A 24,586-nucleotide genomic window follows, 5' to 3' on the forward strand; every position below is an offset into this window, starting at 1 on the left:
GAATTTGGCCTTGGACCTAATGGTCAGGCTGTGTGTTTATTTCCTTCTCTTGTGTGGGGTACTGTGGTAGTTTAAGCACCCATCATATGCATAAATACTTGCATGTATTTCTGTATAATTCAACACCACTTAACAAGACACCTAATTTTAAAAGGCAAGGAAATTTGTACCTGTATGAAACTATTTGCACAAGTTAAAATCAACAAGTCATTGAAATCTGGCATCCTACCTATATGTATCTATTCCTGGGTTACATGCTACCCCTGGATAACAAGCCATCAATTGGTAAGACCAGCAGGATTTATGTCTACTTAGTATTACTCTTTTCACCATGATGAACAATTTTGAGAATGTCTCTGAAGCATTTGGAAAGGACTTGGAATAATCTGTATGCTCACTGGTCAAAATACAGATCACAAACATCCAAAAAGCATTCTTGCTTCACTTACATAATGATGTTATGTGAGAGCTGTGCTTTCTCCAGTTAATACTGAAGCTAATACACCTTTAGAATAAATTTATGTTCTCAGAGAGGGGTTATCTGAACTATTCGTTGATATCTGAAGAAGCCTTTACTACCATACCCAATTTTCTTCAGGACTTCTAAATATTGATATTATGAAGATCCATCATATTAATGGACTGGTGTGGAATTTCTGTCTAATGTACAACTGATAAAATTATTTCTGAAGTTCAGAATCACCATGTCTCTTACTCTGATGTGGATGGGTATTACCTGAATATCAATCTTTTGTATTACTTAAAACACTATCATATGTCAAGCACCACAAGGCTCTCCGTTTAGATCTTCCTCATGTATCTTCCATAACATTGACTGTCATCTTCTATGCAAAAGTTGACAAGAATGATGCCCAGCTAGTATAGGGAGATGTCTCATAGATGTAACACAGCAATACATAACTGACAATATGATTTCACATAAACACTAGAACTAAAGGCAGAGCAAGGAAGTGATTTCAGAGTTAATGTATACCAGTGATATTTAACATTCAAGAATCTCAAATTCTGTTAATGTAAAAAGTATACATTGAATATACTACTTTTCAAAAAAAGAAAATACCCTGTTCATTTTTAATCAATGTTGCAAAGTTTTTTCTTTAGATTATGCTCTATAGAGCAGAGTAATAATGAAAAGCATTAATGCCTTAATGGTTTCTCGTGTAAATCCTGTTTATTAATGCTTTTCCACATTTATTGCATCTGTAAATTTCCCTTCAGCATGAACTATCTGGTGTTTTCTAAGGTGTAAATTTTGTGCAAAGGTCTTTCTACATTTACTACATTCATAGGATTTCTCTTTGATACTAATGCTTTCATGTTGAATACAATTAGATCACTGGTACATTTATGATTATGTACACTATAACATCCTTTCTGACCTTCACCCTCACCCAAGTATTAAAAGGTCATCGCCTTTATATTTTCCCAATGTCACTCTTTTTTTTTTGGTACCAGGGATCAAACTTGGGACCTTGCACTTGCAAGGCAGGCGGTAGAACCACTGAGCTAAATCCCCAGCCCTCCAATGTCACTTTTTCAAATGGATCTGTTACATTTATGATTATGTACTGGTGTTTTTTTGTTTGCTTGTTTGAGATAGGATCTCACTATGTAGCTCAGGCTGGGCTCTAACTCACAATGACTTTCCTGCCTCAGCCTTCCTAGTGGTGGGATTACAGGTGTGCACCACCACGCCCGGTTTGATCATGTACATTATTGCACCCTATCTGACCTTCACCTTCATCCAAGTATTAAAAGGTCACAGCTTTTATATTTTCCCAGTATCACTTTTTTTTCTTTTGTACCGGGGATTGAACTCGGATCCTTGTACTTGCAAGGCAGGCGGCAGAACCACTGAGCTAAATCCCCAGCCCCCAGTATCACTTTTTGAAATAGATCTTGTGTCTTTCTCTGATGAAATGCCTTTGGTGTACTGAGAAGTCACAGCTGAAAGAAATGAAAATAAGGAATTATCTCACCACTAAACTTTGGTTTATATACTTTACAAATCTAATATATAAAATAATATCAGACATTAAAGAGATGAATAAACAGTAAACCACATCCACACATTTATTTAGCTATATGGACTTAACAGGATCAAACTGAGCAAACTGTCCGTGTCAGAATCTTATACACATCTAAGAATTTGCAGTACAGCAGATGAGCAAAAACACTAAGGAAAGTCATGCAGGAAAGGAACAATGCCTCTTTACATTTTCCCACAAAAGCCTCTCCTCCTTCCCAATACATCATGGTGTCATGGCGTCCTTACAGTATTGAATGATGGGATCTTTTAATCTAGAGACAGTAGAAATGTGAATGGAACAAATATGTAAGCATATACTCTCTTGCAGACAACTTTATTGGGTAGAGGGCAGGGACTTCAGCCAAATTGGGGCTTTGGCTGAAGGGAGTCACCACTCACTAAAGACAGTGCCAAAGCTTCTGCTTTTAGAAGAGCACCAGGTTTTTATTGATTTGTGGAGCAGACTAAACTCTGGTAATTTCCATATGGCAGGGGCATGTTTCCAAAAGATGTTTCTTCTTGTGACGGAATTGGGTCACTGGGCAGACACAATCAACTTGTCCAATAGACAGTACAAGTTTTGTATCTCTGGTGCCATCATCCTGTGCAAAACATTCCAGCCTTGTGGATATGGACCTCATGATAAGGTCAAAGAATGTCAGGTGTTTGAGCTCCTGTGGCTACCAAAGAAACACAAGGGTGGGGGCAGAAAACAATAGAAAAAGAAAAAAAGAAATACATACCAACTCCAAATGTCAGTAGGCCAATTAACCCTTCATTATGGTATCAGACAAAAAAAATTTAAATGATCAAAATGCCTATGTGCAGATATGTAAAAGTAACGTCTCTTCTGTCTGCATGTTTCCTATTACATGAAGCAACAAAAACAATCCAAATGAAACACTTTTTTGTTAATTATGGAGAATGTTATGTAAGCAGTACTGTTCTGTTTGTTTCATACAAATGTCAACTTCTTGACTTTTGAAGTCTCCAGTTTTCACCTGAACAAACTGGCTCAATGATTTCATTAAATTTTATATCATTTATCAAATTCAAAGAAATAACACAAAAAAAGGCAGCACCTCCACTGAGGTGGAAACTGAACACATTAATGTTTCTTGATATGTTGTGAAAATACATCTTCCAAATAAATTTACAACTCTACAAATTTTATAAAAACCATACTTAAAAAGTTTGAACAAGTATAACAATGTTTCATATGCTTTGAACAAGTCATGTTAGGTTTTCTATGAGTAAAAGCAAATAAAGAATTGGCACAGAGAGATTTTAAAGCCAGAAATCTTATCTTGTAGAAATTAGATTTTTCTTTTTTAGGTATGTGAGGTTAACCATTAGAGCATTTTCAAGTGTTTTAAATTATCTTTCATTTCTATAATTTCATTTTCTTCACAAGATAGGTATACACAAATATGTACACGCATGAACACACACAATTATTACTTTCATGGCTCTACTGCTCCAAAAGTTAATCATTGTATTGTAAAAAATATGTATATTTCAGTCAATGTAAATCTAAACCAAGTTTGTATTTGTGGACACATGGAAAAATTATAGGCAAAAAAATTTACAAGTAGTAATTGAAGATTTGAAAATATAAGGCTTATTATAATACTCCTATATCTTTTGTATAATTATAATTTTCCAGTAATTACAAAAAGAAAAAATGAAAATGTAATTATGGAAGTAATATTCTCCAAATTTTAATTTTAATGACCCTGGGAAAAAGGATTAATAAAGATGTCATTCCACTATTTATCCAATTGTATATTATGTCATCTAGAAATTTAAGTGGAATGTCTGTGACAGAAAAACATCAAACACAACACTGTTAAGAAATCATTTTTATTTACTTACAAAAATCATGCATAATCTCAAATATTTCAAAATCCATTATAAAGCCTGATTTAAAGGTATAGATTAAAAACTCAGGAGTTTTCTTCAAAGTATGATTTATTGAGAGTTGTGATTTCTCCAGTTTTCAAAAGAATATTCTCTAAGTTAGGATTTACAATAAATTTCTTTCAGAGATAAGTTTTCTGCATTATTCTCTGATATCTAGTGAAGATTTTTTTCTACCATATTAGCTAATGGTGTCCAGTAAATTTTAATCAAAAATTGAAGGATTTGCCATATTTTCTATACTTGTAGGATTCCTACTTTGTATTTATGAAGGCTTTTTTCTCTATGAAGTATTAAGTATTTTGTGGTACTCTGACAAGCATATTTTGGACAAAGGTCTTCCCACAGTCATTACGAGCTGCTTTCTTTACATTTTTATAGTTTACCCTCACTATGAATATTCTGGTGTTGTGTAAGGTTTGAGCTTTGATTAAAAGCTTTGCCACATATTTTACATTTATAGGGTTTCTCTCCAGTATGAATTCTCTGGTGTCGAGTAAGGTGTGAGCTTTGAGTGAAAGCTTTGCCACATTCTTTACATTTGTATGGTCTCTCTCCAGTATGAATTCTATGGTGCTGAGCAAGAGTTGAACGGTCATTAAAGGCTTTGCCACATTCCTTACATTTGTAGGGTCTCTCTCCAGTATGAATACTGTGATGGTTAGTAAGAGTTGAACAATCATTAAATACTTTGCCACATTCTTTACAATTGTAGAGTTTCCCTCCTTTATGAATTCTCTGGTGCATAGTAAGTCGAGAGCTTTTGTTAAAGCCCTCACCACATTCTTTACATTTGTATCGTTTCTCACCAGTATGAATTCTCTTGTGTTGGATAAGGGCAGAACAATCACTAAAGGCTTTCACACATTCTTCACATTTGTAGGGTTTCTCTCCAGTATGTATTCTCTGGTGTACAGTAACACTTGAGATTCGTTTAAATGCTTTGCCACATTCTTTACATTTGTATGGTTTGTCTCCGGTATGAACTCTCTGATGGAGAGTAAGATTTGAAGAACCATTAAAGGCTTTGCCACATTGCTTACATCTGTAGGGTTTCTCTCCTAAGTGAATTATCTGGTGCCGAATGAGGTTTGAGCTTTGATTAAAAGCTTTGCCACAATCTTTACATTTGTAGGGCTTCCCTCCTATATGAATTCTCCGGTGTTGAATAAGGTTTGAAATTTGAATAAAGGACTTGCCACATTCTTTACATTGGTAGGGTCTCTCTCCAGTATGATGTTTCTGATGTTGAGTAAGGTTTGAACGAACATTAAAGGCTTTGCCACATTCTTTACATTTGTAAGGTTTTTCTCCTGTATGAATTCTTTTGTGTACAGAAAGGTTTGCAATTTGATTAAAAGCTTTGCCACATTCTTTACATTTGTAGGGTTTCTCTCCAGTATTATGAATTCCTAGGTGGTTTCTAAGGCTAGAATACAGGGTAAAGGCTTTGCCACATTCGTTACATTTGTAGGGTTTCTCCCCAGTATGAATTCTATAATGTTGTGCAACATATGAAAGCCTGTTAAAGGCTTTGCCACATTCTTTACATTTGTACGGTTTCTCTCCAGTATGAATACTATGATGTCGGGTAAGGACTGAGATTTGATTAAAAGTTTTGCCACATTCTTTACATTTATATGGTTTCTCTCCAGTATGAATTCTCTGGTGTTGTCGAAGGCTTGAATCCTGGGCAAAAGCTTTGCCACATTCTTTACACTTGTAAGGTTTCTCTCCAGTATGGATCCTCTGATGTCGAGAAAGGCCTGAGGTTTGATTAAAAGTTTTGCCACATTCTTTACATTTATATGGTTTCTCTCCAGTGTTATGAATTCTCAGGTGTTGTCTGAGCCTTGAATCCTGGGTAAAGGTTTTCCCACATTCTTTACATTTGTAGAGTTGGTCTCCAGTATAAATTCTCTGATTTTGAGTAAGGCCTGAGATCTGATTAAAAGCTTTGCCACACTCTTTATATTTGTAGGGTTTCTCTCCAACCCAATGAATTTGCAGGTGTTGTTTAAGCCTTGAATCCTGTGTAAAGGCTTTCCCACATTCTTTACATTTGTAGGTTTTTTCTCCAGAATGAATTTTCTGATGCTGAGTAAGACCTGAAATTTGATTAAAAGCTTTGCCACATTTTTTATATTTGTAAGTCTTATCTTGAATATGAACACTTGGAAAAGTAGCAAAATTTGAGTATTTAAAGATTTTCCCATGTTTTTTATCTAGATAAAGGTTCTTCGGAAAACAAGTCCACTCATGTTTCCAAGTATTTGAGCCATAGATAAAGTTTTCATCACGTTCATAAATTTTCTCACAAATGTAAGTATCTGGGTAATTATTTAGAGTAGACCCCTGGCTAAGGGTCTTTGTAGTTTCATTACGAATGTAGTGTACTTTCCAGATATCTGTATCTGCATTTGGATTAATCAATAATGGGTAAGTAAAGATCTCATATTCATTACAATTGTGTATTTTGACAAAAGGAGAAATTGTTTCTTGATTGCAAGATGAACTTTTTCTAAAGGGATTCTCAAACTGATCACATTTAGACATTTCTTCATTTTTAAATCCATTGTCTATAGAAATGTTTAAGTTTAAGTTTAACCTAGTAGCGTGAAGTAGGTCCCTTTTCAGATTCTCTAAATTTCCTTTCAGAGGAAAGTTATGTTTCAGAAATTGGTGTGGATACTTACTTATACAAACACTTGGCTCTTTAGAAGTAACTGGCATAAACTGAGATATTTTCTGAGATGATGTATATTCTTCATCTCTATTGACAAAGAAGTTTTTGTTGTGGACAGGTATTACACATTGGTTGTGTCCAGCATAACATAGGTTCTGACCTTCACTCTTACCAATACTTTCCCATTCTTTCCTTAAGTACAAATTGTCAAGGCCATAATTTCCATTTCTTCTCTTTTTCATATTCTGGAACAAATGTTTTATGCACTGGTCTCCTGAAAAGGCTTGGGTATAATGAGTAGAAACAGCTGAAACAAATCAAAATAAAAATTATTCCACTTAACAGACTCCAGTGAATATACTTTGCAAATGTAACATGAAATTATATGAAGGTAGGGACATCAGCAGGACAGGAGAATAGTAAACTCTAATTATTACAGGGATACATGAACTTAAGAACATACTGACCATACTGTTTTGTGAGCACTTCCAAAACTAAGAGTTTACAGCACTCCAGATGAGCATAACATGGGGGGGGGGGGGATATACAGGAAGAGAAAGAAACATTTGTTACTTTTGTCAACCACAAATCTTTCTCCTCCCCAGAGCACTGTGGAATTAGGGGGGAAAAAACCCCAATCTCTTTCTTCTCCCTCAAGACAGAAAAAGAGGGAAACATATGTACAAATGCTAGCTTTCTTAGAGGATTTTCATTTTGTAAATTTTAAATTCTGGCTTATCTATCCTGATACAGAGTTCTATAGATAACAGGATTATTTTGGGACGAATGACTGGGTTTTTAAATTATTTCTTTATTACTGATTTCATTGACAAATTAAATTCTATGAATTTACAATGCCTATCATAATGTCTTAAAATGTACACACAGTCAGATTGCCAAACCTAGCTAAATAACACATGCACTATATTACATAATCATCATTTTTGTGCTTAGAATATTTTACATCCATTCTATTACCATTTATCAAAAATATATTAATTACACTCACCATGTTGTGTGGTAGAATTTTTGACCTTTTCATATGTACTGAACTAAAATTTTGTACCCTTTTGCCAACATTACCCCAACTACCACTCACAAAAAGCACAGTCTCTAGTAACCAGCATTTGACCCTTGATATTTCTTTTTTTTTTTGGTACCAGGGATCGAACTCGGGTCCTTGCGCTTGCACAGCAGGCGGCGAAACCACTGAGCTAAATCCCCAGCCCAACCCTTGATATTTCTGACTTCAACTTTTTCAGATTCCACATAAGGTCATGCAGTAATTGACTCTTGTATATGCCTTAATTCCTATCATGTAAAGTCTTGTATGTTGTTTAAATGCGCACTCATGTTACTGTAATGACAAAATTTTCTCTTTATTGCTGAATAGTAATCCATTTTATATGGGATTTTTATTTGTTCATTTTTGGACAGGCATTTAGATTGTTTCTGTATCTTGGCTATTGTAAACAATGCTGAACTGAACATAGGAGTGAAAATACCTCTTCAACATATCCATGTCTTTTGGCTGTATGTTCAGTAGTAGAATTGCTGGATCATATGATCTTCCTAATTTTAATTTCTTTATAAACTTCCATACTATTCATTGCTATGGCATATATCTAGATATTCACCCAAAGCCTCATGTGCTCCCAGGTGGGGCTTGTAGTTGTGACTGGCTCATGGGTGCAATAACTGGATCAGTTCATTGATTGGATTAGGCAGACCTAGCCTATCAGAAATGATAAAGAAAATAATTTTCACTGAAAAATAAAATGCTCACAGCAACATAAATCATGAAATTTTAAAGCTCTTTAGGAAAAATTTGAAACACGAAAGTATAAAAAATCATCATAAACCTCTGGTAAGGGATACACAAAATAAGAATTACTCTGACATCAATAACATAACATGAAAGAGCAAGGTAAAGACAAAGAATTTTCAGGTGGAACTGCAGTGAATTTGTTACCAATTTAAAATACAGTATTAGACTGTATGTGTAAGATACATGCCTTTAATCCCAGCACTCTGGGAGGCTGAGACAGAAAAATTAAAACTTTGAGCCCAGCATGGACAACTTAGTGACTTAGGGAGAACCTGAGTCAAAACAAAAAATAAAAGGGCTGGAGAGGTACATCATTGCAAAGGCCCTGGGTTCAAACCCCGGTAACACTAGATGGACACATACATACATACACACATACACACAATAAATTACAGTGTTGGGACCTTAAGGTGCTTTTTATATAATCCTATATAAATGACAATATAAATATCTATAAACAAAGAGAAATGGAAAAAAAGACCAACATGTGTCACTATAAAAATCAATGAAGCTCAATATTAAAACATGAGTAGGAAAAACAATTATAATACATAAAACAATTTCTAAAATGGCAAGAATAAGTTCTTCCTTTCAGCAATTTCTTCAAATATAAATGAATTTATACTTAATCTGAAATAAAAACACATAAATGTGTTAATGAGATAAAATCTTTTTTTTTTTTTGGTACCGGGGATTGAACTCAGGACTTTGCACTTGCAAGGCAGGTGGTGGAACCACTGAGCTAAATCCCTGGCCCAGAGATAAAATATTTTTCAAAAAAATCAAACTATATGCTGTCTACAGAGTTTTTACATGTAAGAACAGGCTGAAAGAGAAAGGTTGGAAATGATATTACATGCAAAACAAAAGAAAACAGGGTTAGTCATAATTACACAAAATAAAAGCAGTAATAGTGATATGAAATGTAATATATCTTAAGTCGAAAACTTTAACAAGAGATGAAAATTAATAATGATAAAAGGGATGATTCTCTAGGATACTTCAGCAATAATGTATATGTCACTCACATAGCTTGTCTCAAATATAAAAGCAAATATTGACGGAATTGAATAAACAAATAGGAAATGACACAATAGTAGAAGGCTCAATTCCTCAGGTACAGTCATGGAAAATAAAACTCGAAAGAATAGTAACAGGAACAGAGGACTATGAAAAACATAAACCAACTAGACCTACATATACAATCTTCTTAATAGCTCATTTTATCCTAGACAAATCAACTGTTGGGGCACAAAACAAGTCCTAATAGGTCTTAAAATATTAAGTTCTTTTCTAACCATAATAAAATAAAGGCAGAAATCAATGGTGGAAGAGAAATCACAAAATCAACAATATGTAGCAAAGAATTTGGGGGAATACTGGGGATTGAACTCAGAGTCTTCTCATTGAGCTACATCCTTAGTCCTCCTTTTTAATTTTGAGACAGGGTCTTGTTAAGTTGTTGAGTTCTCCAGGATAGATTTAAACTTGCAGTCCTCCTGCTTCAGCCTCTCAGAGTGCTGGGATTACAGATGTGCACTACCATCCCCAGCTAAACAATCTATACAACCAAAAGTAATCTAGAAATTTCATGCAATCTCTACCAAAATTCCAATATTAATTTTTCCCCTAATACAAAAAGCCACTCTGAAAATCATGTTATATCAAATATTTGTGATTAACTCAACAATATTCAAAAGAGGAACAAATTTGAAATCATAATGCTTCCTGATTTAAAAGCATTAAAGTTACTGTAATCATGTCAACTTTAATGTTGACATAAAGTTAGACAAATAGAGAGTACAGTAACAAACCCTCATATACACAGACAAAATTAGATATACTCATACACTGATGTTCACTGCAACATAATTCACAACAGCCAAAGGTGGAAGCAACCTAAATATTCCTTGACATGAATGAATGAAGGCAATTTAGAATATACAAGTGATGGAATACTATTCAACCTTTAAAAAGGTAAGAAATACTCTAACATCTAGAATAATGATTAATCATGAGGACATCATTCTAAGTGAAATAAGCCACTCACAAAGTTACAATGTGATTCTACCTACACATCTAAAACAGTGAAATTTGTAGAACAGAAAGTAGAATGGTGGTTGTGATGGTGAGAGGAAAGACAGAAAAGAGCACTTATTTTTCATGGGTACTGAATTTTAGTTTTGCAAGATGAAAGCTTTATAGTTTCTGCATAACATATATATTTAACAATTCTGAATAGTACACTTAAAATATTTGAGAGCCTATTTTATTTTATGGGTTTTGACTATAATTCAATTTTTTAAAAAGCAAGGCAAAAGTATAAAAATATTAAAAAGCTATCTTTAAATCTTAGATGTTTCTCTTAGACAAGGAAATTCATTCATTAATAATTTCCATGAATATTCACATATTATGAAACAACTCAGCACAAATCAAGACAGAAAACAAACATGTCATGAACAACATACAAGTCATGAAAATATACATGTCATGAACATGTTGCATGCAACTAAAGACATACACAATTTTACTAGCAATAGACATATGGCTCGTACATATTTGAATTTCACCTTAAATTGCCAAAAGTGTACAGTATTGCTCTCCATTCAATATATACATAAAAAACTAAACATTATCTGATGTGAGGAAACCTACCCTAGAAAATGAAACAGAAAAATTGTAAAATGAGAAAAAAAATCTTAAACCCATAAAATCCTGAATAAGCATATATGTACTATTTTTAAAAGTTTTCTAGATAACTATAATTTTCAGCTGTGTCTATATAATACCAATGAAGAGAAGGCATTGTGAATAATTAACATTCAATGTATGGCAGAAAAATTTCACAGAAAGTCCATTGTAACCATTCATAAAGAGCTCTGATGAAACAATTTTAATAAGTACTATAGATAATATCAGAGAAACTTTTTTATGATCTTATGAATGTTACAACATCTTAACACAGAGGTCTTTGGAAATGTGCACAGCAACGAAAAAGTAGCCATCATACAGACTCTCAAAGGTAAATGGGAGGAATTTAGCTATCACTATAAAAGTGTGGGGAGGCGCAACCTTGGAGGTTTTAAAAGCATGATAAATACAGGGCAAGAAAGAGAAATAAACCTAGGCTTCTGAAAAATCATTTCCATTGGAACAGTTTCTCAAACCATATACTCACCTTTGGTTTTCTGAGTCAGGGCTAGTCCTCAAACACAACCTTCCTGCCTCAGACTCCTGAAGGCTGGGATTACAGATATTCACAGCCATGCCCAGGTCCTCAAACAACATTTTAAAGCCTGGCTTCCTCTTTCATGTTTGGACATCTCACCCATATCCTCTGTTCCTACCTACCTGGGTAAATGGCTACTATCTCTTCTCTCTCCACATTCCAAAGCTCCTTCCTTTGCTCCAGAAAGGTGACCAGATATGGCTTAGATACTGCAAGACCTATTTATTGAAAAATAGAACACAATGCTTGCTTGGGACACTTCTAACCCATACTTTGCTTAGTAAAAAAAGGTATCAGAAGATTCTGGACAAGTACTTTTCCAAATTCTGTTTCCTGACAGACTCATCAATCTGTATATGAGCTTACTTCCAACTAGTACCGAATCAAAGATAATAGGAAAAAAATGAACTATAAGATGTAGGCCACAATATTTTATAGCACTGAATTTCCATAATTAACACTAGTCTTAAGTAAAAGTTGTAAATTATCACAAGAAAGGAGAAAGTTAAAACAAGAAATACAATTTTTTTTCCTTGAAAGCAAGAATCTGAAAGTGATTCATGCAAAACAAAAGCACCCAAGAGATGCTGTATAAGGAAAGTAAATTAATGTTCCTAGTGCATCAGGAATTCTCTACAGACATTATCCTTACCCAGGAAGACCAGGTTTCTGTAGTTCTCTAACATCACGTCCCTATATAAATTCCACTGAGCGGGCTCTAGGCATTCCCATTCCTCTGGAGAGAAATCAATGGCCACATCTCTGAATGTCAACAGTTCCTGAAAAATAAATAAACAAACAGCACACTGACCATGTAGACATCGACAGAGTTCTTAATGCGACCCAAGATGAATGAAAGAACTTAGGGAGTTATGGTTCTGACATAGTTAACACAGTGACGTTCTCTAAAGAAAGAAAGTGATATGAGATCCACAAAACCAAAAAGCTACAAAAACAGAAGCTCTGGATTCTTCACTCTTGCCTGGAGGGCAACAATCTTGGGAGAGAGGAAATTTTTATTTTTCATGAAGACTTTTTTTATTAGTACATGTTTGTATTACATAATGTTTACACTACTTGGGGGAAATTGATACATGAGCACAACACATCTTCATTCCTTTTTTCATGCCCTTTCCCTCCCCACTCCCTCATGTCTTTATTTCTTTCCACTTTGAGAAAGATCTATCTCCCTACTCACTATTATCTATCCTTTTTCTTATTTATACTTTGGGTTTATCATAAGAGAAACCATGCGATTTTTAAGCTTGTGTGTCTTGTATTTCACTTAATATTATGGTCTCAGGTGCATCTGTTTTCCTAAAAATGATTCGTTTATCTTTCTTTATGGCAGAGTATTACTCCATTGTGTGTAAATACCATATTTTCTTTATCCATTCATCTGCTGATGGACATATAGGCCACTTCCAAGATTTAACTATTATGAGTTGTGTGGCTATAAATATGGGTATGCAGGTATCACTATAATAAGATCTCTTTAACTCTTTAGGGAAGATACCTACAAGGGGAATGGCTGGGTCAAATGGAATTTCTAATTTCAGTTAGCCTCTTTAATAAATGGTGCTGGGAAAACTGGCAACCAAAATGCAGAAGATTTAATATAGACCCATATCTCTCACCATGTACTAAACTAAAATAAAAATGGATCAAAGAACTAAATGTTAAAACAGAAACACTTAACTTGCTGAAGGACAAAATAAGTAAAACTTGTAATAGGCATAAACTTTCTGAACAGAACCCCAGTTGTACAAGAAACACTGCCAGGAATCAACAAATGGGATCATATCAAATTTTAAAACTTCTGCACAGCAGAAACAACAACCAACAGAGTGTCTTGTCACCAGTCCAGACTGGGGAGGTTCACTTGAGATTCAGGCAGCCCAGCGAAGAGGTGCAGACCTGTAAGAATGCCTGACATGCCTTTACTCAGCTGCTCAGCAGCTTCCCCTAGTTCATCTCTTTATTTAGCAGCTTAGTAGACCAACCGTGCCCAGCTGCTCCCAGACATTGCACACATTCTCGCAGTAGTCCTCAGTCACTCCCCAGCCACTCTTGTACCAGTCCAGATTTGTAGAGGTATACACAATAGTGGCTCCTTGCCAATATTAGACTTTATATGGGGTGAATGGTTATATAAGTTACTTTACACCGACATTGAGAGGTGCGCCTGTGCTACAGTCCTGCCGACTCAGGACTTACTGTCCCCATTCCCCCCCGCAGAACTCCCTTTCACAGCCTGAACTATAGTTTAGCCATTTGGGGCTTCATTCTTCCCTACACAGAGTAAAAAGACAATCTACAGAATGGAGAAATAAAAATTTGTCAGCTATACCCCAGAGGACTTTATAGACAAAGAACTCGAAAGATTTGGAACCGTTCCCCAAAAAAAGGGCCCAATTGAAAAATGGCCAAGTGTGGGCCGGGGATTTAGCTCAGTGGTTCTGCCACCTGCCTCGCAACCACAAGGTTCTGAGTTTGATCCCCAGTACCAAAAAAAAAAAAAGGGGGACAAGTGAAGTGAATAGAGATTTCACAGAAGAAGCACAAATGGCCAATAAATCATGAAAATATGCTCTACATCACTGACCATTAGAGAAATGCAAATTAAAAGAAAAGTGAGATTCCATCTTACCTCAGAAAGAATGGCTATTATCAAGAAATCAAATAACAAATGCTGGGGGATGAATAATACAAATGCTCCTCAAACTACTCCATAAACTAAAAAGAGGAAGAATCCTTCAAAACTCATTCTAACCCAAAATTGCTCTCATACCAAAAGAGTAATTTGTGTCCTGATAAGGACACAACAAAAAGAGAAAACTATAGACCAATATCCTTGATGCACAGAGGCAAAATCTTAAGAAATACCTCCAAGTCAAATTTAAGAACCCATTAAGGGCTGGGGATTTAGCTCAGTGGTGCTGCTTTCTGCCTCACAAGCACAGGGTCCCTAGTTTGATCCCCAGTACCAAGGGGGGGGAAAAAAAAGAACACGTTAAAAAGATCATATATTATAAGCAATTTAGCTTCATTCCAGGGATAGAAACAGTTCAACACATGTAAATCAACAGATGTAATACAGCACATAAATATAATCAAAGAGCCTGACATAGTAGTACACTCCAGAAACTCCAGCTATTAGGAAGTTATAGGAAGAGAAACATAAATTCAAGACCAGCCTGTGCAAATTAGCAAGACTCTATTTCAAAATAAACAAAGAGGCTGGGTATGGTGGTGATACATGCCTGTAATTCTAGCATTTGGGAGACTGAGGCAGGAGGATTGTTGTGAATTAATTGAAGGCTAGCCTTGAACAACATAGCAAGACCCTATCTCAAAAAACAAAAATAACCACAGTGACATAAGAAAAGAAAGATATGGAAACACAAGACCTCAAATAGCCAAAGCAATAATGGAGGTTTCACAATCCCTTATTTCAAAATACACTACACAGCTATAGCAACAAAAACAGCATGTTACTGGAATAAAAACAGACACATAAACCAGTGGAATACAAGGGGTAATCAAAATATAAGGTGAATAGTTAAATTTTTAAAAATTATTATAGTAAAAGACATGTTGCCATTAATTCCCCTCAAAATACTCTCTCTCACTTTGAATACACTTATCTCAAGTTATTACTATTTTCTGAAGGTCTTCTTTTGTGAGTCTTTATGAGGTTTGATCAAAAATATGGTGAAGAGTGCTGCTGAGTCCATCCAATGGAAAGGCAAGCAGTAATAAACACCACGGTATGTCTCTACCCACCTTACTCACAGGATCCAACACTATGAAATTTCTAGCTCTTCCCCAAAGTCTTTTAAAATGACCATGAAAGATAAATGTTTTGAATTCTTTAAGAATAATGAGGCAGCCAACACAACACAAAGACACCTGTGTAATACAGAAAACAGAAATAAACACACATCTATCGCCAACTGATTCTCAACAAAGGTGCTCAAAACATACATTAAAGAAAGCGTCTTCAATAAACAATGCCAGAAAAGCTAGATATCCACATGTAGATTAAAACTGGACCCATATGGCTCACCTCATACAAATATCAACTTAAAAGGGATCAAAGACCCTAATGTAAGACCTGAAACCTTGAAACAAGTTTCAGGAGAAAAAATAGGAGAAACTCTAAGAAAATCAACAAGCCAATCAAAAATAAACAAGTCACCAGAGCAGTCACTTCTTGGAAAAATGAAAGGTATAAATGGCCAATAAAGATATGGAAAAATACTCACCATCAGGAAAATGCAAATCAAATCTGCATTGAGACTCTACCTCATCCCAATTAGAATGGCTATTATCAAAAAACAAATGCTAGTAATATAGAGGATGTGGAAAAAAAGGAACTCATACACTGTTTATGATAATATAAATTAATACAGACACCATGGAAAACAGGATGGAGCTGTTTCAAAAAATGAAAAATAGAACTACCATAGGATCCAGTCATACCACTCCTAGGTATTTATCTGAAGAAAATGAAGTCAGAACACTAGAGATACTTGCATAATATTATTCTGCCATAGAGAATAAACTGAGCCTGGGATTTAGCTCAGTGGTTCCACCGCCTGCCTTGCAAGCACAAGATCCCAAGTTCAATCCCTGGTACCAAAAAAATAAAAAGAATGAACTTATGTCATTTATAGGAAAATGGGTAGAACTGGAGGACACGTCAAATGAGATATGTCAGATACAGAAAGACAAATATCACATTTTCTCTTGTGGTGGGGGACACCAGAAAGTGGGAGAAAAACTCACTTTTAGAGAAGGGAAAAGAGGAAGAGAAGAGAGGGAAAGACTAGACAGAAGGGAAGGTAGACATGATCAAAACATGACTTATGCATGTATGCAAACATCACAGTCAAACTCATTTATTTATAAAATTCAGGTGCTAATTACTGTTTTAAAAAATCTTGAAGGCATCAAAACAAAAATTGTAACTGCATAGTAAAGTCAATAGGCTAAAAATTTTTCATGTCCATGAAAATAAGAAATCTATTCAATGGTATAAAACTTGTAAGTCTCTTGGAGATAATGCTTTTGCTGCTTTTATTTAAGGCACTATTAAGACATACATTTAAGGACAGAAATAAGAGGTAGTTTCTGGGTCTTCATTCTTCTTCAGTTCTTTCCCTTTATCATTTTAAGCTACACCTTAGGAGGTTTTCTTTAGTAGGTGATTGTTTTTGTTTTTCAAGGTATTGGGGATTGAACACACGGGTGTTCTAACACCACAATACACCCCGGTATTTTTACTTTTTGTCTGGAGACAAGGCCTGAGTTGCCCAGGCTGAACTCAAAATTGCAACCCTCCTGCCTCAGCCTCCTGAGTAGCTGGGATCATAGGTGTGTGCCACCACACCCAGCTCATATTTTGGAATTTTAAGACACCTGGAAATATATGATGCTTGTTTCCTTTGCTGAAAATACAAAGTAATAAAGAAGAGTACGTCTGTGATATGGTGTAATAAAATGAATACCTACAGACTATAAAGCCTCTTTCAGAACCTCCACAAACAAAGCCAACATCCCCAGTAAACAAAAGTGAGAACCTTCATTCTCCAAAGAAAACCACAAGCAACGAGAAATTAAAAAGAATTTCCTTACCAAATGTGATTTATTCAGCTTATATCGACCCAAGGCAATAACAAAGGGAAAAACAATTAACTTTATGGTGGAGAATTGCAGACAATACATTAACCAAAGGAATGAAGCTAAATCTGTTGATAAAGGACAAAGTGGGATCAGGTGTTAATGCACAAAGACGGCCCCATTATCACTAATGCAAAAATCAATGGACAAAAAAAAAATACAGCACAACAAAAAGTAAACAATAACGTCAATCTACTCCTCAAAGGACACCAGGTTTACGGAAAGTTCAAACTGTGTATGTTCTTCATGACCTGTAAAGGAACTGTTATTAGACTTTCTTTAGCATTCAAGAGAACGAGTCTCTTCTACTTATTCTTTCTTCAGGACTTTCTAAATTATTCTGGGCAAGGAGTGTAACCCTTTTAAAAGGGTTATTAACTTTGTGTACTTAAAGTTGATGGAGCATCCAGAGGAGATGTGAACACTGCATATTTCACTTCTTCAGCAATATCTAAAGACCCAACCACATCCTCAATGGATGTCAACATCTTCCCATTGTGTTTTGTCAAAAAGAAAACATTTTGAGTACCACAGGTCACTGAGTATGCAGGTACTTTTGATTAGGAACTGTTAGTGGTGAACAGCGCACTTGGTCTTAAAATACAATTTTCCTCATTTTAAATAAAAAACAAGTACTTTACAGAGTTGTAAAGCTAGAATAAGACCTGTACATACAATTCCTGATATGAAAAAATTTTTTAAAACAAACAAAAATTTCTGATATGACAGGTGATGCCTGCATGTAGTTTTTGGTTCTTCCCTCACTATCAATGGTTCATTCTCTATTGTTGCTTGGTAAAATGGGCATCTCATACCATACATAAGATCCACAGATTTAAGAGCAAAATATTAATTCTGGATAAAAATGTCATGATCATTCTATTAGGAAAATGCTCTTACATTGAATTTTTTAAAAGCACAAATTCTGAAGAAAAAACATCACATGAACTTATTTGAAACTTCATTTGAGTTAAGGATTTCTGTTCATCAAATAATATTAACAGTATTTGAAGGTTACACATGGAGTCAAAAATATAGTTATTTGGGGGCCAGGGATTTAGCTCAGTGGTTTCGCTGCCTGCTGCCCAAGCACAAGGACCTGAGTTTGACCCCCAGTACCAAAAAAAAAATATATATATATATATATATATATATATATATATATATATATGGCTATTTGTGTACACATTTCTAGAAAATTACATGTACTGGAGAATTTACAAAGTAGTATGTATTTCTGTGGAAAACACAAGTATCCCAAAAGAAAAAAGAACAGCCAAGAGACTGAGATTTAAATATACACTTCACCAAAAGACATTTAAATGACAAATAAATATACATATAATCAATACTAATTAGAATTAAATTTAAAACCATCAAATATTGTTACATACTCACCAGAAAGGTTAACAATCTAACATAGAAACACGAAAACCAGACTAAGAATCACACAGATGTCAAGTGACTGAAACTGTCAAACTCTGCTGGTGGCAGCATAAGTTGGTAGAGTCACTTTGGAAGATGGCTCAGTGGGCTATACTTAAATCAAATGCCACGAACCATCAATTCTACTCCTACACGGACAGAATGCACCAAAACAGTCTAAAGGAATACTCTTAACAGTAGTAGCAGCTGGAACAGAAAAACTGTAGTTGCCACTAGGAAGAATGGAAGAGTTACCAATATGATAAAAAACATGACAGACTATTCTGGGCCATCACTGATGCTCTCTTTCTTGACCTAGGCAGTAGTTAAGTTACATGGTGTTCCCTTTGTGGTAATTCATTCAACTATATAATTTTGATGTTTCTCCTGATATTGTTTTTCTCAATAAAATAAAATTCATTAAAAGATGATAGACGGGCTCAGGATTTAGCTCAGTGGTTCTGCCGCCTGCCTCACAAATGCAAGGTCCTGAGTTCAATCCCTGATACCAACAAACAAACAAACAAACAAAAAAAGATGGTAGAAAAGGGCAGAAATTTGAGATGTGTTATGTATTACCATCTCCCTACAATGAATGCAAATATATACTAATAAAATTTTTTTTAAAAGCAGAAAGGAAAACAATGAAAGGGCACTAGGAAATACTTTAGGGTAATCAAATACGTTAATTATATTGAATGTGCTGGTTTCATAGATGTGTAACGAGTACACACTTGAAATACTGTATATGCCTACTGCATCTCAATAAAGCTGTAAAAAATGTAAGATACATCTAAAGCTGTGGATAAAAAGGCAACACACACCCTCAAACAGGCAAAATAAAGAAGCTAAGAATTTATTAGCTAATTATCAGTTTCAATAGTTTAGAAAAGAGAAATGAAATTTTTTAAAGTAGAAGAAAAAATTCAAAGCAAAAGAGCAACATTTAAAGTAACTGAAATGAACATACAGCAGAATATAAACAACCTCACCACCACCCCATGCTGGGGATAGAGCCTAGGGCCTCACATTGAGCTACATTCCCAACTCTTTTTTACTGTAAGTCTTGCTAGTTGCCCAGGCTGGGCTTAAACTCACAATCCTCCTGCCTCAGCCTCCTCGTAGCTGGGATTACAGATGTGTGCCACCACATCTTGACAAAGGTTCGTTCTTTTAACAGACCAAAGAAACTAAGAGTTCTGATAAATTTGATAAGGAAAGTTCATACATCAGGTATATGCTTTATAATTGTAACATATGTATATAGAATGTATCACTGAATGGTTCTGTCACTGTGCAAACATTAGTGCCTACTATACAAACCTAGATGCACAGTCCACTTCACACCTAGGTAACATGTTATAGCCACCACTATATATGAAGTCCATCGAAGACCAGAATGTCATTATACAGTAGTATGCTAGAAAGCTCTAGTAATCAGTGTAGACTTCACAATGATATAAATAAATAGAGGTGTAAAACTAAAAACAGAACACTTAAAAAAGAACCAAGTGTTTTAGACACATAACTGTAGAGATTGCAGAAAAAAGACCCCCTTTCCAACAAAAGCTGCTGGGCAATGGGGTATCTGGCAAAAAATGTTACCATACCCTTTCCTCCTATACCTAATAAACAATTTTCAGAGGTAAGATATCTAAATATAAAGGCAAATTATAAAACATTCTAAAACTGTTATGGGGAATTCTTTTTAAAGTTACACAACAACATTAAAAATATATTAATAAATTAGATTACATGAAATAAAAATTCCACTCATCAAAAATGAAATCAGTACAGTAAAAAGAGAACTAACAGAGCGGAAAAACTAATTCCCACACATACGACTAAAAACTTTTTTTATTGGTACTGGGGATCAAACTCGGGACCTTGCGCTTCCAAGGCAGGCAGTGGAACCACTGAGCTAAACTCCCAGCCCTAAAAAACTTTTAATAAGAGTAAAAAAGGCAGACACCCCAGAATTGAAGCAAGTAAGAGACTTGAACAGCCACTTCATATGGGAGCTATCTGTTTAATAATCATTAAGAAAGCTCAGCCTCATTAGAAATTAGAGAAATGTAAAATAAAATAACATCAGAAAGGTGAAAATAAACAGTACCGATGGAGACATGAAACAACTGAACTCTCATGATCTGGAGTATAAATTGTTATCTACCTGGGGAAACTGGCTGTTGCAGAGACATGACGGCCCCCTTCTCCCTACATACACCTACAGAACTACTGCACATGCATATCATAGTAACACATGAGGATATAGCAGTATTGGTCCAAAGTACTGAAACTCAGGGAGTAGGGGTAAGAGGAGGTGTATTCAAGAACTGATAAATAGCAAGGTATAAGGCACTTTCTACGTGTCACCACATTTTAGGTCTTTTACGTCCAGTTTAACCAACAGTATGGAATGCTAAATAACTTTTCTATAGATGCTATATATGTGAAGTTTTTAACATTTATACATTTTACAAAATATGTAAAATTTATAAAAAAATAAAAATTTACAGAGAAACATAAAGATTAGACTATACACACCGTGTGGGTAGATAAAACTCATCATTAGAAAGATGACGGTTTCCCCCTCCCAAAATTAAACTATAATGTCCCATCAATATTTCTGGGCTGGGAATTTAGCTCAGTGGCACCGTGCCTGCCTCTCATATATTTCAACACTTTTTAAGAAAAGGGATCAACGGGCCGGGGATTTAGCTCAGTGGTTTTGCTGCCTACTGCGCAAGCCAAGGACCCAAGTTCGATCCCCGGTACCAAAAAAAACAAAAGAAAAGGGATCAAAACCAAAAATTCTTAAATGCAACTGGTAGGTTAAATATATACGAAATTAGCCAAGAAACATCTGAATTATGAGAGCTATCATTACCTGCCATAAATGTATAACATTTTAACAGTAAAGACCAGGGGCCCGAGATGTAGCTTTGTGGCAAGGCACCTGCCTAGAAGCACAAGGTCCTGAGTTAAGATCCCTGGTACCACACACACACACACACACACACACACACAAACACCCAAAACCAAACAAACAAAAAACAATAAAGATCAAGAAACTGAAATACAAACACCATGTACAGATGAATCCATACAGATGCAGGAAGTATTTGTACTGTTAAAAGCAACAGAAGGGCCAGTATATATCCAACCACATCAAGAATGACACTAAATGAAATGGATTAAACACAATAACAGGCAAATGTTGGGTCTGAGGAGCACAGATAGGAGGTAGAATGTGTCCACAAAATACAAGGCCCTGGGTTCAAATCCCTACACTCCACCCCAAAAGGCAGCTATTAAAAGGGCATAATGTTGGAAATGTAGTGGAATAGGAGGCCCCGACTCTTCCTCCATTCATGGATACACTGAATAAACATCTACTTGTGTGTAAAATCCCTCTGAGAATGCCTGAGAGTGTCACAGGTGAAGCAAGAGACTTCTATACACTAAGCAACTGGAAAAACTAAGAACAACAAATGAGTAGGGAAAGCTAAGGCACACTTAGACATGAATCCTGCCTGAAACAATGTACCGTTTAATTGGGAAAGAATCCCCAACACTCAACATCACCCTGAAGACAGGAGTGGGATGACATATACAGCACCCTAACTCTAAAGTTCCCTGTGGTTTGAATCTCAGCTCACCTGGGGGCAAGGAGGGGGCACAAGAGGACACCATAAGTCATACAACAGTCTCAAGACCACAGAACAAAGTGGTTGTTTTCTATGGTCATGCAAGTACTTCCACATGCTTCACACCCTGGGCCAAGGCACAGAAAGGGTTCAAACACAACAGTTTAGTTTCTCTCTGGAAGGAATCTGCCAGGACACTGTGCCAATTAATGCTGCTGACAGCTGAGTTTCTATCTATCCTGAATCAATGGGTTATTGGAATCAACAAACTGAAGACTTTCCCTTGACTGGGACCTCAGCACTTTCCAAGCCAGCTCCTCCAGCTCATCCCAGTGATAACTTCTGGTCTATCCATTCTTCCTGGAAGGAGTTTGTCCATGCACTGAGTCTTGCAACTTTAACATCTTCCATTCAAGGGACTAAATCCTAAGCTTCCAAGCTCTGGAAGCACAGTGGACTGGGCATGTGTAAATCTCCCTATATTAGAAATAAGTGGTTTTCAATGGTTGTGTAAGCTCTTCCATGAGCTGCAGCCTCCAGCAGTAGTGCAGAGAAGAATTAACAAGCACAGATTCCCATGTATTCCTGGAAGAGGTTTACAGTATTCTCTTCCAGTGGCTCCTCCAGAGTCTGAATTCTAACTAGTTTGTATGCTAGATGCAATGCAGCAAATAACAACCTCCTGCAGCCTGAGCACAGCTGTTACAATGGTCATTATCAAAAAACTGGAAGATACTAGGTATTCCAAAGAACATGGGTATGGAAAAAAGAGAACCTAGCACACTGTTGGTGTGAATTTAAAGTTAGTACAGTACAGCCATTGGGGGCATAGTGTTAAGATTGTTCAAAGAACTACCATAGGATCCAGCAACCCTAAATAAGGGGATATAACCAAAGGGGATAAAATCTGAATGTTGGAGAGATGGCTGCACTCTGAGTTCACTGTAGCACTATTTACAGTCGTGAAGATATGGAAACAGCTGAAGAGCCTTTTACAGGACAGTATTCCAGATTCCTCCCAGCCTCAGGTATCCAGCAGTTCTCCAGACCTTACAACTCAGGCTGTTAAGCAGGAGAGGATCAGGGCCTAATATTCACTAGACACTCCAAGAGACCAGGGATACAGCAGTGGTGGGCAGTTCTGAAATCCAGGTCGAGGGAAAAATGGAAGGGTAGGCTGTGGACACATTACCCTGTAAAGTCGCCAAGGGGGAAGCTTAACCAGAGGACATTCTGGACAAAAGGAGAGACACAGACACAAATTTCTTGCAAGGGGTAAAGCGATCTCCTTCTACTTGCCGCTCGCATGAAATGTTCACAAATAGAAAACAAATGTTTTTTAAAATGCCATCCAATACTTGGAGAAAAAAATAATAAAGTACTGTGTTTGAAACATAGCATGGGGAACAAGTAATTGATAATGTGAAAAGGGGAAGTTGGCCTTTAAGAATTCGGGCAGTGAGCTGGAAGTTTTGGAATTACGCTCAGACCTTGGAAGAGAAACAAGAACGGGGTTCTGGGTTTGAGACCCTGCTTCCCACACATTCAGAAACCTCCAGAGAAAAGCGCTTGGGTGAAGAAAGAACTGGGAACTCTAAGGACCACGGCCTTTCCAACGCAGGTACCCCACCCGGAGTCGGGATTCTCCCAAGCATCTTCGAGGTCCGCACCGCACAACCTGGGGAGGGGCGGGGAACAGAGAGGCTTCCAGTGGGGGCAGAGGTCACCGCGCGGGGAGGGGACGGGGCCTGGGTCTCGCCCTTAGCCGAGGGGACCAAGGCGGAGCTGCCCAGAGCAGACCAGGACCTGCAGACTCCAGAGCGGATCTCGGAGAGGCCTGGCCCGGCACAGCTGGTTCCCAGGGTTCCAAGCAGCCGCCCTCCTCGTCCTGGGACTCCGGACCGCACGCTCACCATTTCTGGGGTCTCCAGCGTTCTCCTTGTGAATCTCCCACCTCTGCAAGTAACAGCACGACAAAGGCCGCCGCAAGGACACCTGACACACCCGGGACACCAGAGCTAAGCAAAAGGTGCCTGGATCCGGATCCCAAGATTGGCGGGCTCCACACAAAGGCCCGCGAGACTGTGAAAGCCCGCCCCATCCGCTCTGG

General features: G+C 36.5%; 1 protein-coding gene across 2 annotated transcripts; it reads right to left on the reverse strand.

Annotated features, from left to right (window-relative positions):
• Positions 1 to 2,069: 2,069 nt before the first annotated feature.
• Znf721 (zinc finger protein 721) lies at positions 2,070 to 24,566 on the reverse strand. Of its 2 annotated transcripts, XM_013073036.3 has the most exons (4): positions 24,390 to 24,566; positions 12,369 to 12,495; positions 11,839 to 11,934; positions 2,070 to 6,963 (listed from the first exon to the last, which is right to left on the reverse strand). In XM_013073036.3, the coding sequence occupies exons 1-4, from the start codon at positions 24,390 to 24,392 to the stop codon at positions 4,346 to 4,348; spliced, it is 2,844 nt and encodes a 947-aa protein (XP_012928490.1). In that variant the 5' UTR covers positions 24,393 to 24,566; the 3' UTR covers positions 2,070 to 4,345. The 2 variants fall into 2 exon arrangements, with proteins under 2 accessions (XP_012928490.1, XP_021116126.1); XM_021260467.2 differs by lacking the exon at positions 11,839 to 11,934.
• Positions 24,567 to 24,586: the final 20 nt, after the last annotated feature.

The sequence above is a fragment of the Heterocephalus glaber genome, unplaced genomic scaffold, assembly GCF_053883595.1.
Source record: "Heterocephalus glaber isolate CG9 unplaced genomic scaffold, H.glaber_assembly_v1.0 deba00001509, whole genome shotgun sequence".
Classification (NCBI taxonomy): domain Eukaryota; kingdom Metazoa; phylum Chordata; class Mammalia; order Rodentia; family Bathyergidae; genus Heterocephalus; species Heterocephalus glaber.